This window comes from Amyelois transitella, chromosome 26 (assembly GCF_032362555.1).
Source record: "Amyelois transitella isolate CPQ chromosome 26, ilAmyTran1.1, whole genome shotgun sequence".
In the NCBI taxonomy this organism is placed as follows: domain Eukaryota; kingdom Metazoa; phylum Arthropoda; class Insecta; order Lepidoptera; family Pyralidae; genus Amyelois; species Amyelois transitella.
In genome coordinates this window covers 883588-906764 of record NC_083529.1, presented here as the reverse complement: position 1 = coordinate 906764, position 23177 = coordinate 883588, and the positions used below count along the sequence as shown (strand labels likewise).

At 36.7% G+C, this 23177-nt stretch overlaps 2 protein-coding genes across 2 annotated transcripts in view; both read left to right on the top strand.

Moving 5' to 3' along the window:
* The window catches only part of LOC106131721 (protein madd-4), a 319633-nt gene that overhangs the window by 112739 nt on the left and 183717 nt on the right, over positions 1-23177 (top strand). The gene's annotated exons all lie outside the window — the stretch shown is intronic.
* LOC106131723 (cytochrome P450 6B2) lies at positions 12555-16606 on the top strand. The gene is made up of 2 exons (XM_013330898.2): positions 12555-13968; positions 15187-16606. The coding sequence occupies exons 1-2, from the start codon at positions 12609-12611 to the stop codon at positions 15354-15356; spliced, it is 1530 nt and encodes a 509-aa protein (XP_013186352.1). The 5' UTR covers positions 12555-12608; the 3' UTR covers positions 15357-16606.

The following is a 23177-nucleotide window of genomic DNA, read 5'->3' as shown; positions in this document are numbered from 1 at the left end:
GTTGCTAATTTGATGAATTAATGAATGATTTGCAAAAAAATCTGTGTTATTTTGTACGTAGACGTATTCGTCGCTTTTTTGTAGATGGCGGGCGCAGTCACGCGGGCGAAGTTGCGGGTAAAAGCTAGTCTTAAATAAATATGTGCCGTGTGGTTCACGGCACCAATAAAAAAAAAAGAATAGCACCACTCCTTCTCTTTCCCATTGATGTCGTAAAAGGCGACTAAGGGATAGGCTTATAAACTGGGAAATATAAATATTATATTGGGATTCTTCTTATAGGCGATGGGCTAGCAACTTGTCACTATTCGAATCTCAATTCTGTCATCAAGCCAAAAAGTTGAACGTGGCCTATCTGTCTTTTTAAGACTGTTGGCTCTGTCTACATGACTGTATGTATGTATTTGAATATAAAATTCCGCCGTTACTGTCTTACTTGAGAAACAACGCATAACCAAAACCGCAAGGTCTATAGACTAGGATGGAAACTTAAGATTTCCCGAAATTCTCGCGGGAACGGGAATTACCCTCTAGTTAATATAATAAAATACTAACTTTCAATAGAGCTTTGCTCCCTTGGGAATATCAGAAAAACGTAAGCTAGGTTGTGTCTGTCTCCATGCCAAAGTATCATTAAAATCGGTCTACAAGTTTTTGAGTATATTATTGAGTATCAATTTAATCTATGCTAATATTATTAAGCTGAAGTTTGTTTGTTTGAACGCGCTAATCTCATTAACTACTGGTTCGAATTGAAAAATTTATTTTGCGTTGCATAAACCATTTATCGAGGAAAGCATTAGGCTATATAACATCACATTACAACTATAAGGAGTAAAGAAATAATGGAAAATGTGAAAAAAAAGTGGGAAAATTATTTATCCTCAATGATGCCCAAAATAACTATTCCACGCGGACGAAGTCGCGGTCACAGCTAGTGTGTACATAAACTATAATAACTCCTTTCAGTATTCTGCTTTCAGTATTAAGTGCCGTGTCATTCCCGGCACCAATAGAAAAATGAATAGGACCACTCCATCTCACACCCATGGATGACGTAAAAGACGACTAAGGAGTAGGCTTATAAACTTAGGATTCTTCTTTGAGGCGATGGGCTAGCAACCTGACACTATTTGAATCTCAATTCTATCTTAAAGCCAAATAGCTGAACGTGGCCTATCAGTCTTTACGAGATTGTTGGCTCTGTCTACCCCGCAAGGGATATAGACGTGATTATATGTATGTATGTTCAGTATTCTCTCTGAAAATTCACAAAACACACCAAGAGCGAGACCCAACACTTCATAAGCACATGCACCCATTTGATTACGGGAAGTTGAAACTAATAAAAACTTGCAAACTCACGTCTGACCACGATAAAATCTGTGTAACTCACGAAAATGGCCGGGGTTTTTCGCATCCCCAATGTTATTATGGTGTTGAAGGCGCGAGAAAGGTGTGCCCAAATCACAGTAATAACATTCAATCTAGTAAAAGCCATAATCTGCGTGGCGCGAGTCATAAGCGCTCAGCGATTTTTTAATTCTCGCAGAATCCGGTTAAGAGAGAGTGTGAATCAATGAATATGTATTAAAGACTAGCTGTGCACGCGACTTCGTCCCGCGTGGAATAGTATTTTTGGGCATCATTGAAGCCCTCAACGATGAATAATATTCCCCTTTTTTTTCACATTGTCTATTATTTCTTCGCTCCTAATAGTTGCAGCGTGATGTTATATACCCTAAAGCCGATAAATGGTCTACTCAACGCAAAAATAATTTTTCAATTCAAACCAGCAGTTTCTGAGATTAGCGCGTCCAAACAAACAAACGAACTGAAGAGTTTGTTTGTTTGCTTTATAATATGTATTAAAGATAAAGTAATGTACATTAGTTTGACTACTTGTTACTAACCGATGCTCTTACGGTGAGGGAAAACATCGTGAGGAAACCTGCACATTCAGGCAACTGGATGGGTAACCATGGATCCGATACGGGTTAGGTGTACCGGCGAAGATTGCGGAGGTCAGATGGGAGTTGCTTCGTGTAAAAATTTGACTCACCCAATCCAGGATCCATGGTCAAAGGCATACCCCGGGTTCCTCTCCAGAGTGGTGAAGATGCAACCGGGACTAAATATAGGAGGAAGGGTATGGATTAAATCTGGAATAGAATATCACCTTTCTCGTTCTTATAACTTGGACCAAAATAAGTGACCTCTAAGTAATTTCGCCCGTAATAATCGTAAGTGCAGATCAAAGAGAGACGATTATATCGACTAGGTGTATTATTATTGATGTTCTGAGCTACAACAATAAGTGGATATATAAAGTATATCCCAATTTGAAATTAGGACCACTCCATCTCATTCCTATGGATGTCGTAAAAAGCGGCTAAAGGATAGGCTTATAAACTTCTGATTATTCTTTTAGGCGATGGGCTAGCAACCTGACACTATTTGAATTTCAGTTCTATCATTTTGCTGAACGTGGCATGTCAGTCTTTCAAGATTGCTATTTACAAATAATTTTATAAAAAAATTTGTGCCGTGTGGTTTCCGGCACCAATACAAAAAAGAATAGGACCACTCCATTTCTTTCCCATGGATGTCGTAAAAGGCGACTAAGGGATAGGCTTATAAACTTGGGATTCTTCTTTTAGGCGATGGGCTAGCAACCTGTCACTATTTGAATCTCAATTCTATCATTAAGCCAAATAGCTGATCGTGGCCATTTAGTCTTCAAGACTGTTGGCTCTGTCTACCCCGCATGGGATATGGATGTGACCATATGTATGTATGTATGTATGTTTATATAAAAAAGGTATGTTCATATAAATTTCCACTTGTTACGATATTTACAGATTTTTCAATGCATTTTATTTGTTCCTTTCATACATTCTCGATGTTTCGTTTTTTTTTTATATCTCCGCAATTGGTCTACCACATGCATTCAGTCATACATACATACATACATAAAATAATGAGTCATTCCTTAGCGGAAAAGGTAGGCAGGTTATACTACTCCTACTTACCTTCTTCCTTGAATATCTCCTAGAAGAGGTAGGGAGAGTGACGTTCGCGATGTGATCGAGATATTTTCGTCAGGGCGTTTTCTTCTCATTAAGTCTCAAAATTCAGTCAGCTTATATAAACTCCTCTTATATTTATTGACGGCCTCTGTGGCGCAGCAGTAGTACACTTGTCTGTGACACCGAAGGTCCCGGGTTTGAATCCCGGCCAGGGCATGATGAGAAAAGAACTTTTTCTGATTGGCCTGGGTTATGGATGTTATCTATATAAGTATTTCTTATAAAATATAGTATCGTTGAGTAAGTATCTCGTAACACAAGTCTCGAACTTATTTCGAGGCTAACTCAATCTGTGTAATCCCGTATAGATTTATTTATTTAAAAAAAAAAACTCGCTCACTTACCCAACTTGGGCCATACAACCGACTGACACAAAGTAATTTCGCTCATAATAATCGTAGGTGTAGGTCAGATAGGGTAGCGATTATGTCTACTCAGTTTTATGATGTCCGAACCTGATTCTTGGACGCCTTAGATAAGGGAATTGGCGCGCTATAAATATTTCAGTCTTTGTATATGGTTTGGATAAATAATAATAATTATGAAACATTGAGAGCAACAGCTAAATGAGGCTTATCAGACTTTTCAAAACTGTTGGCTCTGTCTACCCCGCAAGGGATATAGACGTGATAATATGTAAGGCTCCCGGCACCAATAGAAAAAAGAATAGAACCACTCCATTTCTTTCCCATGGATTTCGTAAAAAGCGACTAAAGGATAGGCTTACATATATACTTGGGATTCCTATTTTATGGCGATGAGCTAGCAACCTGTCACCATTTGAATCTCAATTCTATCACTAAGCCTAACAGTTGAACGTGGCCTGTCGGTCTTTCGAGACTGCTGGCTCTGCCCCACAGGAAATGTAGACGTGATTATGTGTGTAGGATCAGACTAGGACGATACAACAAGAAGAAAACAACGGGAAGAAACAAGAATGATTCTTATCCTAGCCAGAAGAAACAATAAAAATTCTTATCCTAGCAAGTAAAACCGCGGCATATAGGCACCATGTTTATAAAGCACGTTGACACGATCAAAATGGCGGTTCTAACAAACGATTCAACATTCCTGTGAAATATTGGGGATTAGAGTCCATAGTATCTAAACACTATGAATTATTGTAATATCGCGTATGGTGCAAGTGATAGACATTATGAGAGTATTGTAACACCGTATCCGCCCGTAGATATCTCATCTATACTATACTAGTAATATAAAGCTGAAGATTTTGTTTGTTTGAACGCGCTAATCTCAGGAACTTCTGGTTCGAATCGAAAAATTATTTTTGTGTTGAATAGACCACTTTTCGAGGAAGGCTTTAAGCAATATAACATTACGCTGCAACTATAAGGAGCAAGGAAATAACAGAAAATTTGAAAAAAAAAACGGGGAAAAATTCATCCTTGAGGGCTTCAATGATGCCCAAAGTAACTATTTCACGCGGACGAAGTCGCAGGCAGAGCTAGTACATACATATAATCATGTCTATATCTCTTGCAGGGCAGACATAGCCAACAGTCTTGAGAAGACTGATTGGCCATTTTCAGCTGTTAGGCTTAATGGTAGAAGTGAGATCCAAATAGAGGCAGGTTGCTAGCCCGCCGCCTAAAAGAAGAATCCCAAGTTTATAAGCCTATCCCTCAGTCGCCTTTTACGACATCCATGGGAACGAAATTGACCAACAATTATTGTCCACAGGTATATTTACCAGAGATAATAAATATTACTACACATTTTTAGACCATCTTGTTGTGGAGTAAATAAAGGTTTTTTTTTTTAATTAATTTGTATTGGTGCCGGGAACCACACGGCACATCTCGTTTGCATCTATACCTACATTTTGTTATCCAATAGCAAACATTGGAAAACGTTATTAAGTTAGTAAGTCAGTGACTTAGTAAATGCTTTATCGTTCACTGACGGAGTATATTGCAAATATAAAACAGTACAGTACAAAGGCGGGCTTATCCCTAAGTGGGATCTCTTCGTGTTATTCTTCTTAAACAAATTTGATTGTTTTTAATTCTTAAAAACCGCTGAGCTTGCGTGAAGAGAGTTATGAATGTGGATGAAGCGAAGGAAGTATGCAGAGATCGTGGCAAGTGGAAAGAGGAAGTCTCTGCCTATTTTATGTATGTTATATATGTATGTTAATTCTTAGTGGATATTGTTCTGATGTTTTAGTCGCTACCGCTTATTTCTTAGACCATAACCTAACAACATAGTCTGCTCATTATAAAAGTTACAAAAATCGTTTATTATGTATGCTTATTATAATGGGATATTTTGTAATCACCCTCAGAATTAACCGACTGTTGTGATTACTGTTATTTAAAAGAAATAGCTGCATAATTTCTTTCTTCCTCTCTCTATTTTTTTTTTAAGTTACTTTAAAAATTGTATTGTATGTGTCGTGTGGTTCCCAGTCACCAATAAAAAAAGAATAGGACCACTCCATCTCGTTCCCATGGATGTCGTAAAAGGCGACTAAGGGAAAGCCTTATAAACTTAAGATTCTTCTTTTAGGCGATGGGCTAGCAACCTGTCACTATTTGAATCTCAATTCTATCATTAAGCCGAACAGCTGAACGTGGCCTATCAGTCTTTTCAAGGCTGTTGGCTCTGTCTCCCCTGGAAGGGATTTAGACGTGATTATATGTATGTACTTTATAATTTATATATAACGGTCGCCAGTTGCCCGCCTGATACTATCCGTTAGTAGCTGTTACAAACAAACACACATTCTAATACGACCAACATATTTATAACAACATATATTTTTTAAGTTTAAAAAAAAACATTGAGTTAACCTCGAAGTAAGTTCGAGACTTGTGTTACGAGATACTAACTCAACGATACTATATTTTATAATAAATACTTATATAGATAAACATCTAAGACTCAGGCTAATCAGAAAAAGTTCTTTTCTCATCATGCCCTGGCCAGGATTCGAACCTGGGACCTCCGGTGTTACAGACAAGCGTACTACCGCAGAGGCCGTCATACATGTTGCATACATACATACATATAATCCATCTTTAACCCTTAAGGCATAGCCAGATCCAACAGAGTTGGAAAGGCGTTATGATAGAATTATGTTCAAATAAGTTTAATTAACTTTTCTCCTGATTGTCTTTTACAATCAGCAAGAGAAGAAGAACCAGCAGAGTCTAGATTCGCAGATTGAAAAAAAATATCGCTCATATTTAGAACATCCTCCTTTTTTAAAGTGGGTTAAAAAACATAGAACTAGTAAAAATACCAGTTCAATACTTATCGACAATCACAAAAATAAGTTGACCACAAATTCTTAGAAACAAAAAAAAAAGATATATTCAAAAACAGAATAGGCCAGCCCAATCTTCGCGGGACATTTTATGAGCCGCCTCTATCCCTTTATATCCCGTTCGTGATTGCGTACCGACAGCAAATTAAAATGGGGTTAGGTACGTATTTATGTTGCTGGCTGGAAGTAGAAATAAAGACGGTGTTTTTTTTTTTTTTTTAGGTTTGTTTGTTTTGATCTTTACGGCGAAAAAAGATAAAAAAGATAGTTAAAATCTTGGGATTCTTTTTTATCTTTGCAAATTGTCACTTATCCAGCCAAAGATGGCGTTAGAGTCATGTAACTTTTGACTCTCTCTATACGCACGAGGCGTTTAGTAAAAAAATCTAAAAACAAAAGTTGCTAATATGTGAATTTTAATTTAAATTATAACTTTTGAGTCACAAACTACAATAATTTTCCTCATAATTTTATAGAAGTAAATTATTTTTAATCGATGAAATGTTTATCTGCTGACCGTCCATAATCTCGTGGAAGCGTTCCCAGTACAGCCACCAAAAACATTCGCCCAATAACGTGGCGCCACGCTGTAAGATTCCCACATCGGGACTTTTCGCTAGGATTTGGTAAATAATTAATAGATTTGGGGTAGATCGTGTGAAGATTTTTATAGAATACTAGAGGCCGCCCGCGACTTCGTCCGCATGGAAACCCTATCAATCCTGCGGGAACTCTGGGATAAAAAGTAGCCTATGTGTTATTCTGGGTCTTCAGCTACCTACATACCAAATTTCATGGTAATCGGTTCAGTAGTTTTTGCGTGAAAGAGTAACAAACATCCATACAAACTTTCGCCTTTATAATAGTAGTAGGACTAGTTTTTTTTTGGTATTTTTGCTGCGTACTCATATGGTGACGTCAGGTCGAGAGTACCCAAAACTGACAAGCTTGCATGAGGAGAGTTATGAATGAGGATGAAGCGTAGGAAGTATGCAGAGATCGTGACAAGTGGAATGATGTTGTCTCTGCCTACCCCTCCGGCAAGGAGGCGTGGTTTTATGTATGTAACACAATAGTATACGAATATATCCACACTCCACACTAATAATAAAGAGGAAAGATTTGTATTTTTGTATGTTTGTGTGGAATAAACTCAAAAACTACTGGTCCGATTTTGATAAAATTTGGCACAGATATAGAATAGACCTTCAAAAGTGACATAGGCATAAATTTGTTTTTACTCTTTGTTTATCTATACATATAATAAAATTGTAGAAAAGTGCTGTCTGTACATTGAAAATAAAAATAAAAAAAATAGCAGGGGTTATTGTTATGTCGATGTCGAACCCAAAAACGTAATTAACTTTTTTTTTGTCTGTTTGTCGGTTTGTCGGTTTGTCTGTTTGTCGGTTTGTCTGTTTGTCTGTTCACGCTAATCTCAGAAACGGCTGAACCGAGTTGGATGCGGTTTTCACGAATATATTGTGGTATGCTTCAGTTATGCTTTAGTGTTTGTTTCATGTCAATCGGTTCATAAATAAAAAAGTTATGTCAAATTAAAGAATCACGTCGAACACTATTCTATGCTTATACATAGGCACCATTAATCTCCGCAACTATTTGACGGATTTGATTGAAATTTTGTACCGACATATTTTAGAGCCTGGCGCAACATAAAGACTACTTTTTACCGCGGGAAAACATCCGTTTCCCATGGGAATCGGTAGTATATTGTTTTTTTTAACGCCTGTTCCGGTCAACGAACGACGTCGATCATTGTTACTAGATAGGTAAATTACAATCTTCTATCTATACATATAATAAAATTGTAGAAAAGTGCTGTCTGTACATTGAAAATAAAAATAAAAAAAATAGCAGGGGTTATTGTTATGTCGATGTCGAACCCAAAAACGTAATTAACTTTTTTTTTGTCTGTTTGTCGGTTTGTCTGTTTGTCTGTTCACGCTAATCTCAGAAACGGCTGAACCGAGTTGGATGCGGTTTTCACGAATATATTGTGGTATGCTTCAGTTATGCTTTAGTGTTTGTTTCATGTCAATCGGTTCATAAATAAAAAAGTTATGTCAAATTAAAGAATCACGTCGAACACTATTCTATGCTTATACATAGGCACCATTAATCTCCGCAACTATTTGACGGATTTGATTGAAATTTTGTACCGACATATTTTAGAGCCTGGCGCAACATAAAGACTACTTTTTACCGCGGGAAAACATCCGTTTCCCATGGGAATCGGTAGTATATTGTTTTTTTTAACGCCTGTTCCGGTCGACGAACGACGTCGATCATTGTTACTAGATAGGTAAATTACAATCTATCTATACATATAATAAAATTGTAGAAAAGTGCTGTCTGTACATTGAAAATAAAAATAAAAAAAATAGCAGGGGTTATTGTTATGTCGATGTCGAACCCAAAAACGTAATTAACTTTTTTTTTGTCTGTTTGTCGGTTTGTCTGTTTGTCTGTTCACGCTAATCTCAGAAACGGCTGAACCGAGTTGGATGCGGTTTTCACGAATATATTGTGGTATGCTTCAGTTATGCTTTAGTGTTTGTTTCATGTCAATCGGTTCATAAATAAAAAAGTTATGTCAAATTAAAGAATCACGTCGAACACTATTCTATGCTTATACATAGGCACCATTAATCTCCGCAACTATTTGACGGATTTGATTGAAATTTTGTACCGACATATTTTAGAGCCTGGCGCAACATAAAGACTACTTTTTACCGCGGGAAAACATCCGTTTCCCATGGGAATCGGTAGTATATTGTTTTTTTTAACGCCTGTTCCGGTCGACGAACGACGTCGATCATTGTTACTAGATAGGTAAATTACAATCTATACATATAATAAAATTGTAGAAAAGTGCTGTCTGTACATCTTCTTCTATCTATACATATAATAAAATTGTAGAAAAGTGCTGTCTGTACATTGAAAATAAAAATAAAAAAATAGCAGGGGTTATTGTTATGTCGATGTCGAACCCAAAAACGTAATTAACTTTTTTTTTGTCTGTTTGTCGGTTTGTCTGTTTGTCGGTTTGTCTGTTTGTCTGTTCACGCTAATCTCAGAAACGGCTGAACCGAGTTGGATGCGGTTTTCACGAATATATTGTGGTATGCTTCAGTTATGCTTTAGTGTTTGTTTCATGTCAATCGGTTCATAAATAAAAAAGTTATGTCAAATTAAAGAATCACGTCGAACACTATTCTATGCTTATACATAGGCACCATTAATCTCCGCAACTATTTGACGGATTTGATTGAAATTTTGTACCGACATATTTTAGAGCCTGGCGCAACATAAAGACTACTTTTTACCGCGGGAAAACATCCGTTTCCCATGGGAATCGGTAGTATATTGTTTTTTTTAACGCCTGTTCCGGTCAACGAACGACGTCGATCATTGTTACTAGATAGGTAAATTACAATCTTCTATACATATAATAAAATTGTAGAAAAGTGCTGTCTGTACATTGAAAATAAAAATAAAAAAAATAGCAGGGGTTATTGTTATGTCGATGTCGAACCCAAAAACGTAATTAACTTTTTTTTTGTCTGTTTGTCGGTTTGTCTGTTTGTCGGTTTGTCTGTTTGTCTGTTCACGCTAATCTCAGAAACGGCTGAACCGAGTTGGATGCGGTTTTCACGAATATATTGTGGTATGCTTCAGTTATGCTTTAGTGTTTGTTTCATGTCAATCGATTCATAAATAAAAAAGTAATGTCAAATTAAAGAATCACGTCGAACATTATTCTATTATACATAGGCACCATTAATCTCCGCAACTATTTGACGGATTTGGTTGAAATTTTGTACCGACATATTTTAGAGCCTGGCGCAACATAAAGACTACTTTTTACCGCGGGAAAACATCCGTTTCCCATGGGAATCGGTAGTATATTGTTTTTTTAACGCCTGTTCCGGTCAACGAACGACGTCGATCATTGTTACTAGATAGGTAAATTACAATCATTAATAGAATATGTTATAGTTACTTATTACCTTGGAATTGACTGGATTACCATGGGAAAAAAATTAAATATGGCTCATCTAAATTCTTTCTACTTAAGTTAGTTTAGGCTGATATCATAAACTATAAGAATAATTTACCGAGGGAAATCATAGTACTCCCATGGGAATGAAAAAACATTGTTCTTTTACGGCTGAAGGTAGTTTGTAAGCTGTTGAATTTTAAGAATAATGTCGAACAGATTCCTTCCAGTTTCCCGTGGGTCTGAGATGTTATCCCGCGGTAAAAAGTAACATAAGTGTTGTTATTTCCAAGCCTAAACTAACTGTTTGCCAAATTTCATCCATATCTGTTCAGTAGTTTTTGCGAGAAAGACTAACAAATATGCGTCTATACAAAGTTTCGCGTTTATATTATTAGTAAGAGTTAATTCTATTACGAATAACTACTTTTTTTCTCTGTTAGTAGAATTTACTGAAACTTTATAATAATTTTTATTTATAATAAATATCTTTATAGAGAAGTTAAATAAAAATTATCGGTTTAGGAATCGCGGTTCAGCTTAGGATGGACGTTTGTCGGTTGCATACGACGACTGCGCGCGCGGGTAGGTATATAAAGCGCGCCGAGAACCGCGCCGCGCCATTAAAGTAGGTTTTTTAGCTACCCAAAATGACTGTGATTATGATCCAAAATAAAAATAAGTATATATTTAAAAAAAAACGCTGCTCATAGTCACTATTCCACGCGAACGAAGTCGCGGGCACAGCTAGTTTCAAAATATAAAACACAATAATATGTCCACCCGTGCGAAGCCGGGGCGGGCCGCTAGTATAAAATAATTTTCGTTCTTCAAAAATAAAGGAAGTCCACTATACGCCTTGAACAATCTCTGATAGCGAATCTATTTCCGGATGTCTCTTCAACTCCGGCGCAGGTTTGACAGTGCACATTTCGACAATATGGCCGCCAGTCCAGCTAAAGACTGCATAAGGTTGAGTGGACCACATTTTATGAAGTCTCTATCTGTTTTTTCCTTAATTTTATATTCCAGTAGAAGTACATTAGTGAAGTATAATTTATAAACATCTTGAAAGAGTACCAGCTGTTTGTAATTTTTTTTATCATACGTGCTTAATATCACTTTTCTATTCTATAGTTACCTCCCACCCTAAGGTTGACTGGATATAAATATAATATATAATATAAATATATAGTAAGTTCGAGACTTGTGTTACAAGATACTAACTCAACGATACTATATTTTATACAAAATCATGCCCTGACCGGGATTCGAACCCGGGACGTCCGCTGTCACAGACAAGCGTACTACCTACTAAGCGTACTGGAAAAGATTGCTTTAGCGATAAGTTCTCATTTGTACCCCATAACCTGTGTTTCTTTTTCTGTTTTTCTTTTTCTTATGGTGCAATTTAATATTTATCTTTCTCTCTATGGCGCAGCGGTATTGCTCTTTTTTGAGACACCAGAGGTGCTGGGTTGGAATCCCGGCCAGAGCATGATGAGAAACGTTCTTTCTCTGATTATGTGGATGTTTATCTATATAAGTATTTATTATAAAATATAGTATCGTTGAGTTAGTATCTCGTGACACAAGTCTCGAACTTAATTCGAGGCCAATCTGTGTAATCTGTCTCGTATCTATTTATTTATTATTTATAAATCTTGTCAACAAAGTTAAAAATATTATACGCAGATAAGCGATAAGATTTCTGCGTTTGTTTCATGAAATTGTGTAATTATAATCCCGACTAATATTATAAATGTAAAATTAAATTTACATGTTTGTTTGTTATAGCTTTACGCGTTATCTATTGAAATTCTTAAAATTTTGAGTATACTAGATTTCCTTCAAAATAAAATAAAAAACAGAAAAGGCGCATGATGCAGGTTCATCATCTATAAAGCATGTGTCTATTAAAATCCTTTATTTGAATTTGAATAAAATATAAAATTATATATAGTTGCCGGTACTATTTAAAAAAAGAATTGTTATAATCCCGACAAAGTAAAAGCCGAGAAACCGCTATATTGACGACACGTATCAAAATAAACCAGTTAAATAAAAAACAAAAAGTATATGCTTCTGTACTCTCAATATTTTATTCAACCGTAGTTTGTCATTAACGTAAATTACCGACTACATAAATACTACTTAGTTTTGTCTTTATCAGTCTTCATATAGCCACGTATCATTTTGGTCAACAAAAATGATAGCTCTGATATTGTTTTTAATATTTATAGCCGTAGTGTACTTATATAATACAAGGAATTTCAAATACTGGGAGAAGAAAGGTGTGAAACATGATAAACCAGTGGTTTTATTCGGTAATAACATCAAAGGATACCTCATGCAGCAGACGAAATCGCAAGCAGCCGCAGAAATGTACAGGAAATATCCAAATGAGAAAGTTATAGGATATTACCGATCGGCGCGTCCTGAATTAATAGTAAAAGATCCAGAATTGATCAAGAAAATAATGGTGACAGATTTTCAACATTTCTTTTACAGAGGCTTCAATCCCAACAGGAAAGCTGTTGAGCCAGTTTTTCATAGTTTGTTCGCCGCTGAAGGTGATTTGTGGAAGATGTTGAGAACCAGAATGACCCCAGCTTTTACAAGTGCGAAATTGAAAGGAATGTTCCCTCTTATCATCGAAAGGGCAGAGAAATTGCAAGCCAGGACGTTAGAGGCAGCTAAAGCAGGAAAAAGTCTCGATTCCAGGGAACTCATGGCTAGATACACAACAGATTTTATTGGAGCGTGTGCGTTTGGTCTAGATTCGGATTCACTGAACGAGGAAGATTCCAATTTTCGAAAACTCGGCAAAAAAATATTCGACGCCGGTTTCAAGGATTTCATAATCAATCTATTAAAAGAAATGTGGCCAGAAGCATTTAAGAATCTGAAATATTTTGCGAAAATTGAAGACGGTGCGAGACAATTAGCTTATGAGGTGCAGAAAGCGAGAAATTTCCAGCCGTCGGGACGCAACGACTTCCTTGATATGATGATGGAGATAAAAGGCAAAGGCGCAGTTGAATTTGAATCAATCGAAAAGGTGTTACCTAATGGTGATTCTGAAAAGGTTGTGATGAATTTTACAGATGACATATTTATGTCACAACTTCTTGTTTTCTTCGCGGCTGGATTTGAAACATCTTCAAACTCGACAAGTATGACTTTACACCTTCTAGCTTATAATCCTGACGAACAAAAGAAAGTACACGAAGATATAGATAAAGCTTTAGCTAAACACAATAATAAACTGAGTTACGACGCAATAAGAGATATGCCTTATTTAGAAATGGCTTTTAAAGAGGCCATGAGGATATTGCCTGCACTTGGCTACGTTTCAAGATTATGTTCGAGAGATTACACTTTTGAAGAATTGGGTCTTACGATTGATAAAGAAGTTAGAGTCGTTATTCCAATTCAGGCATTACATATGGATCCTAAATACTGGGATGAACCGGAAGAGTTTAAGCCTGAGAGATTCCTTCCAGAGAATGCTGAAAAAACAAAAGACGTATATTTACCATTTGGAATCGGACCACGCAGTTGTATTGGTGAGTTGAATTTGAAGGAGAATCAATCATTCATTTGTACTGTATATTTTTTGTACTGTATATATCATTAGGTAATGATCCTACTTCATTTAAAGTGCTTGAAAAGCCCTTACTTTTGTGGTGGGTGGGATGAAATAAAATTGGGAAGTGGATTCAGAGCTCGAACAGTAAACTTACCTACATACATATAGTCACATTTATATTCCTTGCGGAGTAGACAGAGCCAACAGTCTTGAAAAACTGAAAGGCCACTTGAGCTGTTTGGCTTAATGATAGAATCGAGATTCAAATAGTGACAGGTCGCTAGCCCATCGCCTAAATGAAAAATCCCAAGTTTATAAGCCTAGCCATTAATCGCCTTTTACGACATCAACGGGAAAGAGACGGAGTGATCCTATTCTGTTTATATTTGTGCCGGGAACCACACGGCAGAACGGTGACCACACGGCACAGTAATGAGAGATGCAAATATGAGAGATAATTGTTTGATGACCACAGAATTAAACAGATAACCTCAACGTCTCCATTCTATAAACAAAATATAAGATAATGAACTCACCTTTGAACCAACAAATGTTTCAAAATATATTAATTGCAGTTGTATAATAAATGATAACACTTGTTTCGTATCCCGTTCTGTATTGTGGTCAAAATTGGACTTCAAGTTAAGATAGGACGCAATTGGGACATATATACCACATAAAGACGTGAGAGAGAAACGATTGAGAGATTGGTAGTCGATTAATTATGTTAGGTATTAAAGGTGTGCCGTGTGGTTCCCGGCACCAGTACAAAAAAAGAATAGGACCACTTCATGTCCTTCCTATGGATGTCTTAAAAGGCAACTAAGTGATAGGCGTACAAACTTGGGATTATTTTTTTAGGCGATGGGCAAGCAACCTGTCACTATTTGAATCTCAATTCTATCATTAAGCCAAATAGCTGAGCGTGGCCCAGTTTTTCAAGACTGACGGCTTGACCGATTCTCATGAAATTTTGTGAGTATATTGAGTGGGTCTGAGAATTGGCCAACATCTAGGTATATTTCATACCTTTTAGTGATAAGGGGTTGTACACCCTTAACATTTATTATTAACTAGAAATTACTTAAAAATTATTTATATGGCAAAACAACGTTTCCCGGGACAGCTAGTTTATATATATATATATCATAATAACACAGGTTCCAGAGATACAACTCCGATATTTCTTTTTCAGGTGCACGCCTTGGCCTTATGCAATCTTTAGCTGGCTTGGCGGCCATATTGTCAAAATTCGAGGTCAAACCTGCGCCGGAGTCGAAGAGACATCCGGAAATAGATCCGCTGTCAGAGATTGTTCAAGGCGTAATTGGTGGTCTTCCTCTTATTTTTGAAGAACGAAAATAGTTTAAATTAAAAAAAAAATACAAAAGCAAATATAACGTTAAATACGTGTTAGTATAATTTATAACGATAACACGCTTACAATGAGTAAAACTTTACAAGGTGAAAGAAAAAATCAACAACATTATACTAAAAAGGGTAAATAAAAAAAATACATATGTTACAAAAATATATCCTCCACAACCTGTAAATCCATATTATAGTATTTTGTTTTGATAAGACAAACATATATTGTAACATATGCCTGTGGTTTCGTCCTACATATACATAATCACGTCTTTATCCCTCGCGGGGTTGACAGCGCCAACAGTCGCACAAAGACTGAAAAGCCATGTTCAGCTGTTCGGCTAAAGATGGAATTGAGATTCAATTAGTGAAAGGTTGCTATCCCATCGCCTATAAGACCCTTAGTCGGCTTTAACGACATCCATGGGAACGAGATGGAGTGGTCCTACTCTTTTTTTTTTGTTAATGCCGGGAGCCACACGGCAAATAATCTAAATACAGTAATAATGTTATTATCTACCATTAACGAGTTTCAAAGATTAGTGTTTATTCAACAAACTGTGTATTACAAGTCAATTTGTGATGACTGATGACACAGCATTTACCCTAGGACAATGATAAGATGTTATGTTTTCATTTAATAGTATGATATGAGTTGATAAGTTTCCTTTTGACAAATAGCCGTGTAATGACCGTTCTTACGAGCAATCATCATTTATTTAAAAAAAATAGAACTATAATTACATACAGTTGGATGTGGCCTTCCAGTGCTTGCAAGACTGTTGACTCTGTCTACTCCGTGAGAAATAAAGAGGTGATAATAATAATGTAATTAAAATAACATACATACATATGGTCACGTCTTTATCCCTTGCGGGGTAGACAGAGCCAACAGTCTTGAAAAGACTGAAGGCTTACAAACTTAGGATTCTTTTTTAGGCGATGGGCTAGCAACCTGTCAATATTACAGCTGAACGTAGCCAATTGGTCTTTTCGAGACTGTTAGCTCTGTCTACCCCACAGGGACTATATGTATGTTCCAGGTTTTCATCGTAAAGGCTAGCCTTTGTCGTATTAAAGACATACAATACATCACAGGACTGCACAATAGCCTATTTATGTCTAGTACATTAACCGGTCATTATAACAATGGTATAATGGTTAACATTGTACGCCTATTGTTATTTTAACATGTATTATATTATCGTCAAAATACCATAATTAGATCATGATTATTCAAACTTCAACATAGAGATTTAATTGCAACATATTATACTACTAATATTATAAATGCGAAAGTTTGTATGTCAGAATGTCAGTACGGATGTTTGTTACTCTTTCACGCAAAAACTGCTGAACCGATTACGATGATATTTGGTATGTGGGTAGCTGAAAACCGAGAATAACACATAGGATACATTTATCTCAAAGTTCCCGTGGTAAAGAAATAAATATATACGGGACAAATTACACAGATCGAGTTAGCCTCGAAGTGAGTTCGAGACTTGTGTTACGAGATACTAACTCAACGATACTATGTACCTAGTATATAAAAAATAGTATCATAATTATAGTAGTAGTAATGAAATAAGTTTTAATAATAAATATTTTTATAGAACTTATTTAGAAAACATATTTGTGCCGTGTAGTTCCCGGCATTAAAACAAAAAAGAACAGGTTCACTCTATCTCTTTCCCATGGATGTCGTAAAAGGAGACCTAGTGATAGGCTAATAAACTTGGTATTCTTTTTTTAGGCGATGGGCTAGCAATATGTCACAATTTGGTTCTCAATTACATCATTAAATTTGGTCTTTTCAAGACTTTTTGCACGGGAATATTAAATTGAAATCGGTTGCTACCCCATCGCCTAAAAGTAGAATCCCAAGTTCAAAGCCTTGTCCAATGTGGAAAATATTAAGTGGTAAATTTCAACAGTGCCGGGAACCACACGGCAACAATCTCATGCAATTCATCCGAGCTGAGTAATTATAAGTGTTACCAATAAAACATTGAGGAACTCGTTATACGAACGAACAGAATCGGCAATTTCCCGAAACAAAGGCGTGTCTAATTAGAAAATTAATTCATTTATTCCATCGATAATTAGTATTCGGACCGGTGTTGCCATCTGCGCCTTATTAATGTGCCCGGATAACCGGCGTGCCGAACCGGACCGGGCCGGACGGCCGTTGTATATAGATGAGGGGGATTGTTTAGTTGTATTTATATTGTGCCGTGTGGTTCCCGGGGATTGTTTTGTTGTATTTATATTGTTATATATTTCCGACTGGTTCTGTTCGTGCCGTGTGGTTCCCGGCACCAATACAAAAGAGAATAGGACCACTCCATCTCTTTCTCTCCATGGATGTCGTAAAAAGCGACTAAGGGATAGGCTTATAAAATTGCGATCCTTTTTTAGGCGATGGGCAAGCAACCTGTCACTATTTGGATCTCAATTCTTTCATTATGCCAAATAGCTGAACGTGGCCATTCAGTATTTTTCAAGACTGTTGGCTCTGTCTACCCCGCAATGGATATAGACGTGACCACATGTATGTTTGTATATTTCCGATTAATTGACGCCCGCCGCCCCTTCGTTTGCTTGTTATTGGAAATGCGAAGGTTAAGGTTAATAAATTTACTCAAATTTCAGTACATATTACGGTGTAGCTGGTCACTTCGGCTTCTACATCACATGATTCAGATTTAATTAAATTTCATTCTCCAAATACGATGTTAAATTTTTTTTAAGGTATATTACACTTCAACCTGTATTAGAATCGCAAGCTGAACATAACCCGTCTTTAAGAGCAGTCGAGTAAACTATAGTCCATGCCTCAACTCCTCGCTAAATCCGTTCAGTACTAACGTGTAATCAAATAAAACGCTTTGAGCGCTGCAGATAATGCAGTTTGGCGGATTTATCCGCAAAATGGAGACAGAATTACCACGTTTATTGGTTTAGTTCGACTCTTTATCTATTTTAAATTTAACTGCAACGCCGACTAGTGAAATGAACTCTTAACTTTTTATTGAAGTGCCGTGTGGTTCCCGGCACTGATAGAAAAAGAATAGGACCACTCCATCTCTTTCCCATGAATGTCGTAAAAGGCGACCAAGGGATAGTCTTATAAACTTGAGATTATTTTCTAGGCGATGGGTTAGCAACCTGTCACTATTTGAATCTCAAATCTATCTTAAAGCCAAAGCCAGCTGAACGTGGCGTATCAGTGTTTTCAAGACTGTTGGCTCTGTCTACCCCGCAAGGGATATAGACGTTTAGCCTCTACTTTTCACATTCTCAGAGACTACCTACTTTAGGTAGGTACTTCATCCACTGATCCACAACATTGAAGAGATATAATCATTATATTTCAGACCCTGTCAGTTCTCGTATTTGCTAAATTGCATTAATGTGATTGGGTTTCACTCCAGCCATCATGGCGTCCTTTGAGTGACACACGGGGAGCAGAATAATACGAATTTAACGGCCTCTGTGGCGCAGCGGTAGTACGCTTGTCTGTGACACCAGAGGTCCTGGGTTCGAATCCCGGCCAGGGCATGATGAGAAAAGAACTTTTTCTTATTGGCCTGGGTCTTGGATGTTTATTTATATAAGTATTTATTATAAAAATATAGTATCGTTGAGTTAGTATCTCATAACACAAGTCTCGAACTTACTTCGAGGCTAACTCAATTTGTGTAATTTGTCCCGTAAAAAAAAAAAATCTAGATTAATTGTGGCATTCAGATTATTAGGAGTAGTTTTGAGAACTTTTTATTTAAAAAAATAATTAATAATTGCTGTTATCTTTGAAGTATATGTTGGTTTATTCAATGAAATTATTTGAAAATGAAACAAGGTTAAGATCTGCTGGGACTTGAATTTTTGTAAAAAAGTGTTAGTTTCATAGGTGTATTTGTAAGTTTATATTTTAGTTAGGATTCTATATATTAATTTTCTTTAAATATTTTATATTTAGGTTAACTTAAGTTTAATTTATATTTTTTTAATAGTTATAATTTATTGAAAGCATGAATTAAAATTAATTTTATGTGACAAAAAAAAAAAAAATTAATTTTACCGCGCGAGCAAAGTGGGTTAGGTCTACCAATCATTATGGCGCGAAAATAATTATTTTGTATATGTATGTTCATACCGCGATAACTTTGGTTAACACTGATATTGATAAAATTTTAAAATGCATGTACATAGAATCTGTCAATCGAATTTTTGAGTTCGTCTTGCATCAAAATCGGTCGAGCAGGTTTTACAATTTTCGGTAAAAAATATAAAGTGGTCGCGTGGTCTTAGTTCGCGGAAATCGACTAGACTATTAAAACATCTTGTTAAAAAGAATAGCGTTATAAAAAGAAGGAATTATTATTTGGAACAAAAAGTCGTGCTTTACAAAGAGTACAATTAGCAAATAGCGTTCGACGTCTACGCCGATCAAAGGAACCGCAACTCATTGCATTTCACGGATCTTGCTACTGATAGGATGCATTGAAAACGGATTAGTGCAGTTAATGATGGAAATTGGCAAAAACGGTGGGTATTTTATAATTTAAAGGTAAGGAAAAGGCAAATCAAAATTATTCTATTAGGCTTCTAACTTGTCACTTTGGAATCTCAATTCTATCATTTGAATTAGGTGACAGTTAATTTAAATATTTCACTTAACGTGACCTTGTTTGTGATTGATTGTAAATGCCTTGTGGTTCTCGGGACCAATAGAAAACAATAATAGGATCACTTCATTTCTTTCTCATGGATGTCATAAAAGGCGACTAAGGAGAACGATTATTAACTACGGTTTCATCTTTTAGGCGATGGGCTATCAACCTGTCACTATTTGAATCTCAACTCTACCATTGAGCCAAACAGTGGAACGTGGCCTATCAATCTTTTCAAAAGTATTGGCTCTGTCTACCCCACAAGGGATATAGACATGATTATATGTATGAGTGTAAATACGTTACATATTTATCCTACGAATATGTTTACCCTATTTCGTGGGAAATTTTGAAAATTTTATTCGAATGCTTCCCTCTTTTACTGTGAAGATTTGAAAAACTACATTCAGTCAAAACTAGGTTAAAACTAAACGTAATAGACCAAATAATATAAAATGAATAATCATACCAATTTTTCTTTCTCCCAAAAACAATTGAGAAAACTTATAAAGGTTCATTTACACCGAGGCATGACAACATTATTAATTATTTGACATGGATATTGTAACAAATTATATGCACGTAATCTTACGAAACATAACGTAACGTTACGTAGAAAAAATATGCAACAGGCTCAGATCAAAGACTGTGCGGCTAAGTCTATGGTATATATAGATATAACTTTTAGTGTCCCGCCAAAATGTTGTAAATTATTTATATTTTTTAATTACTAAACAACCTTTTACGCGCGGCGGGGCAAGGAAATTTCCGGCAAAAAGGAAACCGTGATATTTCTGAAGGGTTTTGTCCATCTATAAGGTAAATATAATCAAAATCTATCAAGTATGTTTTGAGTTTATTCTTTACAAACGTCTCAATATCTTTAAACTGTTCAAATTTAAAAAAATTACACAAATAGACTCGCCATTGTTACCAGTGTAAATGAGTCCCAAGACCACCGCACGTCCGCCGCCATCTTGTATCGGCCATTTTTCTTTTTTTCCCGCCCACGAGCTGTCAGCTAGTCGACCTTACCATTTGTCAGTCGGACGGTGACGCGAGCGGTCGTGTGACGATTTATATTTGTCCGTGTAATCTGCTTTTATGATGCCCTGTGGAATACTTTTTGCCTTCAGCAGGTGAGATTATGGGTGTTTTTAAGTACTCATTCGTTGTATGACTTTTTCAGCTTTTTAATCGTGTTGGTAACAGCTCCCTGTGCCGGCTCCATTGATGCAGAGGTCGTTGCTTCAAATCATTTTGGATTTTTTGGTACCTTATTGTGTGCCGTGTGGTTCTCGGCACCACTCCATATCTTTCTCACGGATGTCGTAAAAGGGAACTTACGACTAAGGAAAAGGCTAAAAAACTTGGGGTTGTTCATGTAGGTCCTGTCACAATTTCAATCTCAATTCCATTCTTAATCCATGCAGCTGAACGTGGTCTTTTCGGTGGTCGAATCGGTAAGGTGCCTGGCCAAATGCGTTTGCGCATAAAGGCACAGGTTCGAATCCCACTGCGGCCATGTACCAATGACTATTTTCTAAGTTATGTACATTAGTTTGATAACTAACCGATGCTCTTGCGCTGAGAGATATCATCGTGTGAAAACCTGCACATTAAGCAACTGGATGTGTAACTATATGATCCAATACGGGTTAGATTCCCCTGCAAAGGTTACAGAGGTCAGATGGGAGTCGCTTCGTGTCAAAACCTGTCTCAATCACTTCAGGATCCATGGTCAAGAGCTAATTCCGGGCTCCTCTGCAGAGCGGTGAGGATGCAAGCGGGACTATAGCCAGGAAGAAGAAGAAAGTGAACTAGCGACTTTTCCATATTAGAAATTTAATTATTCTCAGGATAAATTAAAATTGAAAATATTCCCTCACATAACATAACACACACGTCTATATCCCCTGCGGGGTAGACAGAGCCGACAGTCATCAAAAGACTGAAAGGCCGCGCTCAGCTGCATTAGCTTAACTACAGAATTGAGATTCAAATAGTGACTCCTTTTTTAGGCGATGGGCTAGCAATCTGCCCATCGCCTAAAAAAGGAATCCCAAGTATATAAATGCCTATAACTTAGTCGCCTTTCACGACATCCATGGGAAATGAGATGGAGTGGTCCTATTCTTTTTTCTATTGGGACTGGTAAAATATTTCCTAAATTGAAAATACTTCCTTGCGAAGTCTGTTCACCGTACGTAACAATTCAATTCAATCAATCAGTGATACTTTAAAATCTATACTAATATTATTAAAGCTGAAGAGTTTGTTTGTTTGAACGCGCTAATCTCAGGAACTACTAGTTCGAATTGAAAAAAATATTTTTGTGTTGAATAGACCATTTGTCGAGGAAGGCTTTATAACATATACGAGTAGTCTATATAACATCACGCTGCGACTATTAGGAGCGAAGAAATAATGAAAAATGTGAAAAAATTAAGTCTTCAAAAATGCCCAAAATAACTATTCCACGCGGACGAAGTCGCGGGCACAGCTAGTTAGGGATACGTAACATGCTGTTGACTGTACAAAAACAGAGATAACAATCACTATGCTAATTCCCAATGGCTCTAGACTGGCTGTTTGTAACGGAATTGTAACACTAACTTAATTCCGATGGGGCACGATAATTGTAATGGCGTTAGTTCTCGACTGAGACAGGTTGTGTCATAATTGGATATAATTGGATTTGTGTCCTACATTACATACATACATACATATGATCACGTCTATATCCCTTGCGGGGTAGACAGAGCCGCCAGTCTTGAAAAGACTGATAGGCCACGCTCAGCTGTTTGGCTTAGTGATAGAATTGAGATTCAAATAGTGACAGCTTGCTAGCCCATCGCCTAAAAGAAAAATCCCAAGTTTAAAAGCCTATCCCTTAGTCGCTTTTTACGACATCCGTGGGAAAGAGATGGAGTGGTCCTATTCTTTTTTCTAATGGTGCCGGGAACCACACGGCACTGTGTCCTACATTCATACATATAATCACGTCTATATCGCTTGCGGGGTAGATAGAGCCAACAGTCCTGAAAAGACTGAAAGGCTATTGTAATGGTTATAGCGTTAGCTAGCTCTGGTCTGAGACAGGTTTTGTCTTAATTTGTTAATGAAAGTAATATTCTGA

Coding starts and splice junctions, on each gene's coding strand:
- LOC106131723 (XM_013330898.2), top strand. CDS start 12,609: ATGATAGCTCTGATATTGTTTTTAATATTTATAGCCGTAGTGTACTTA. Junction 13,969..15,186: donor CGGACCACGCAGTTGTATTG/GTGAGTTGAATT, acceptor TTTCTTTTTCAG/GTGCACGCCTTGGCCTTATG.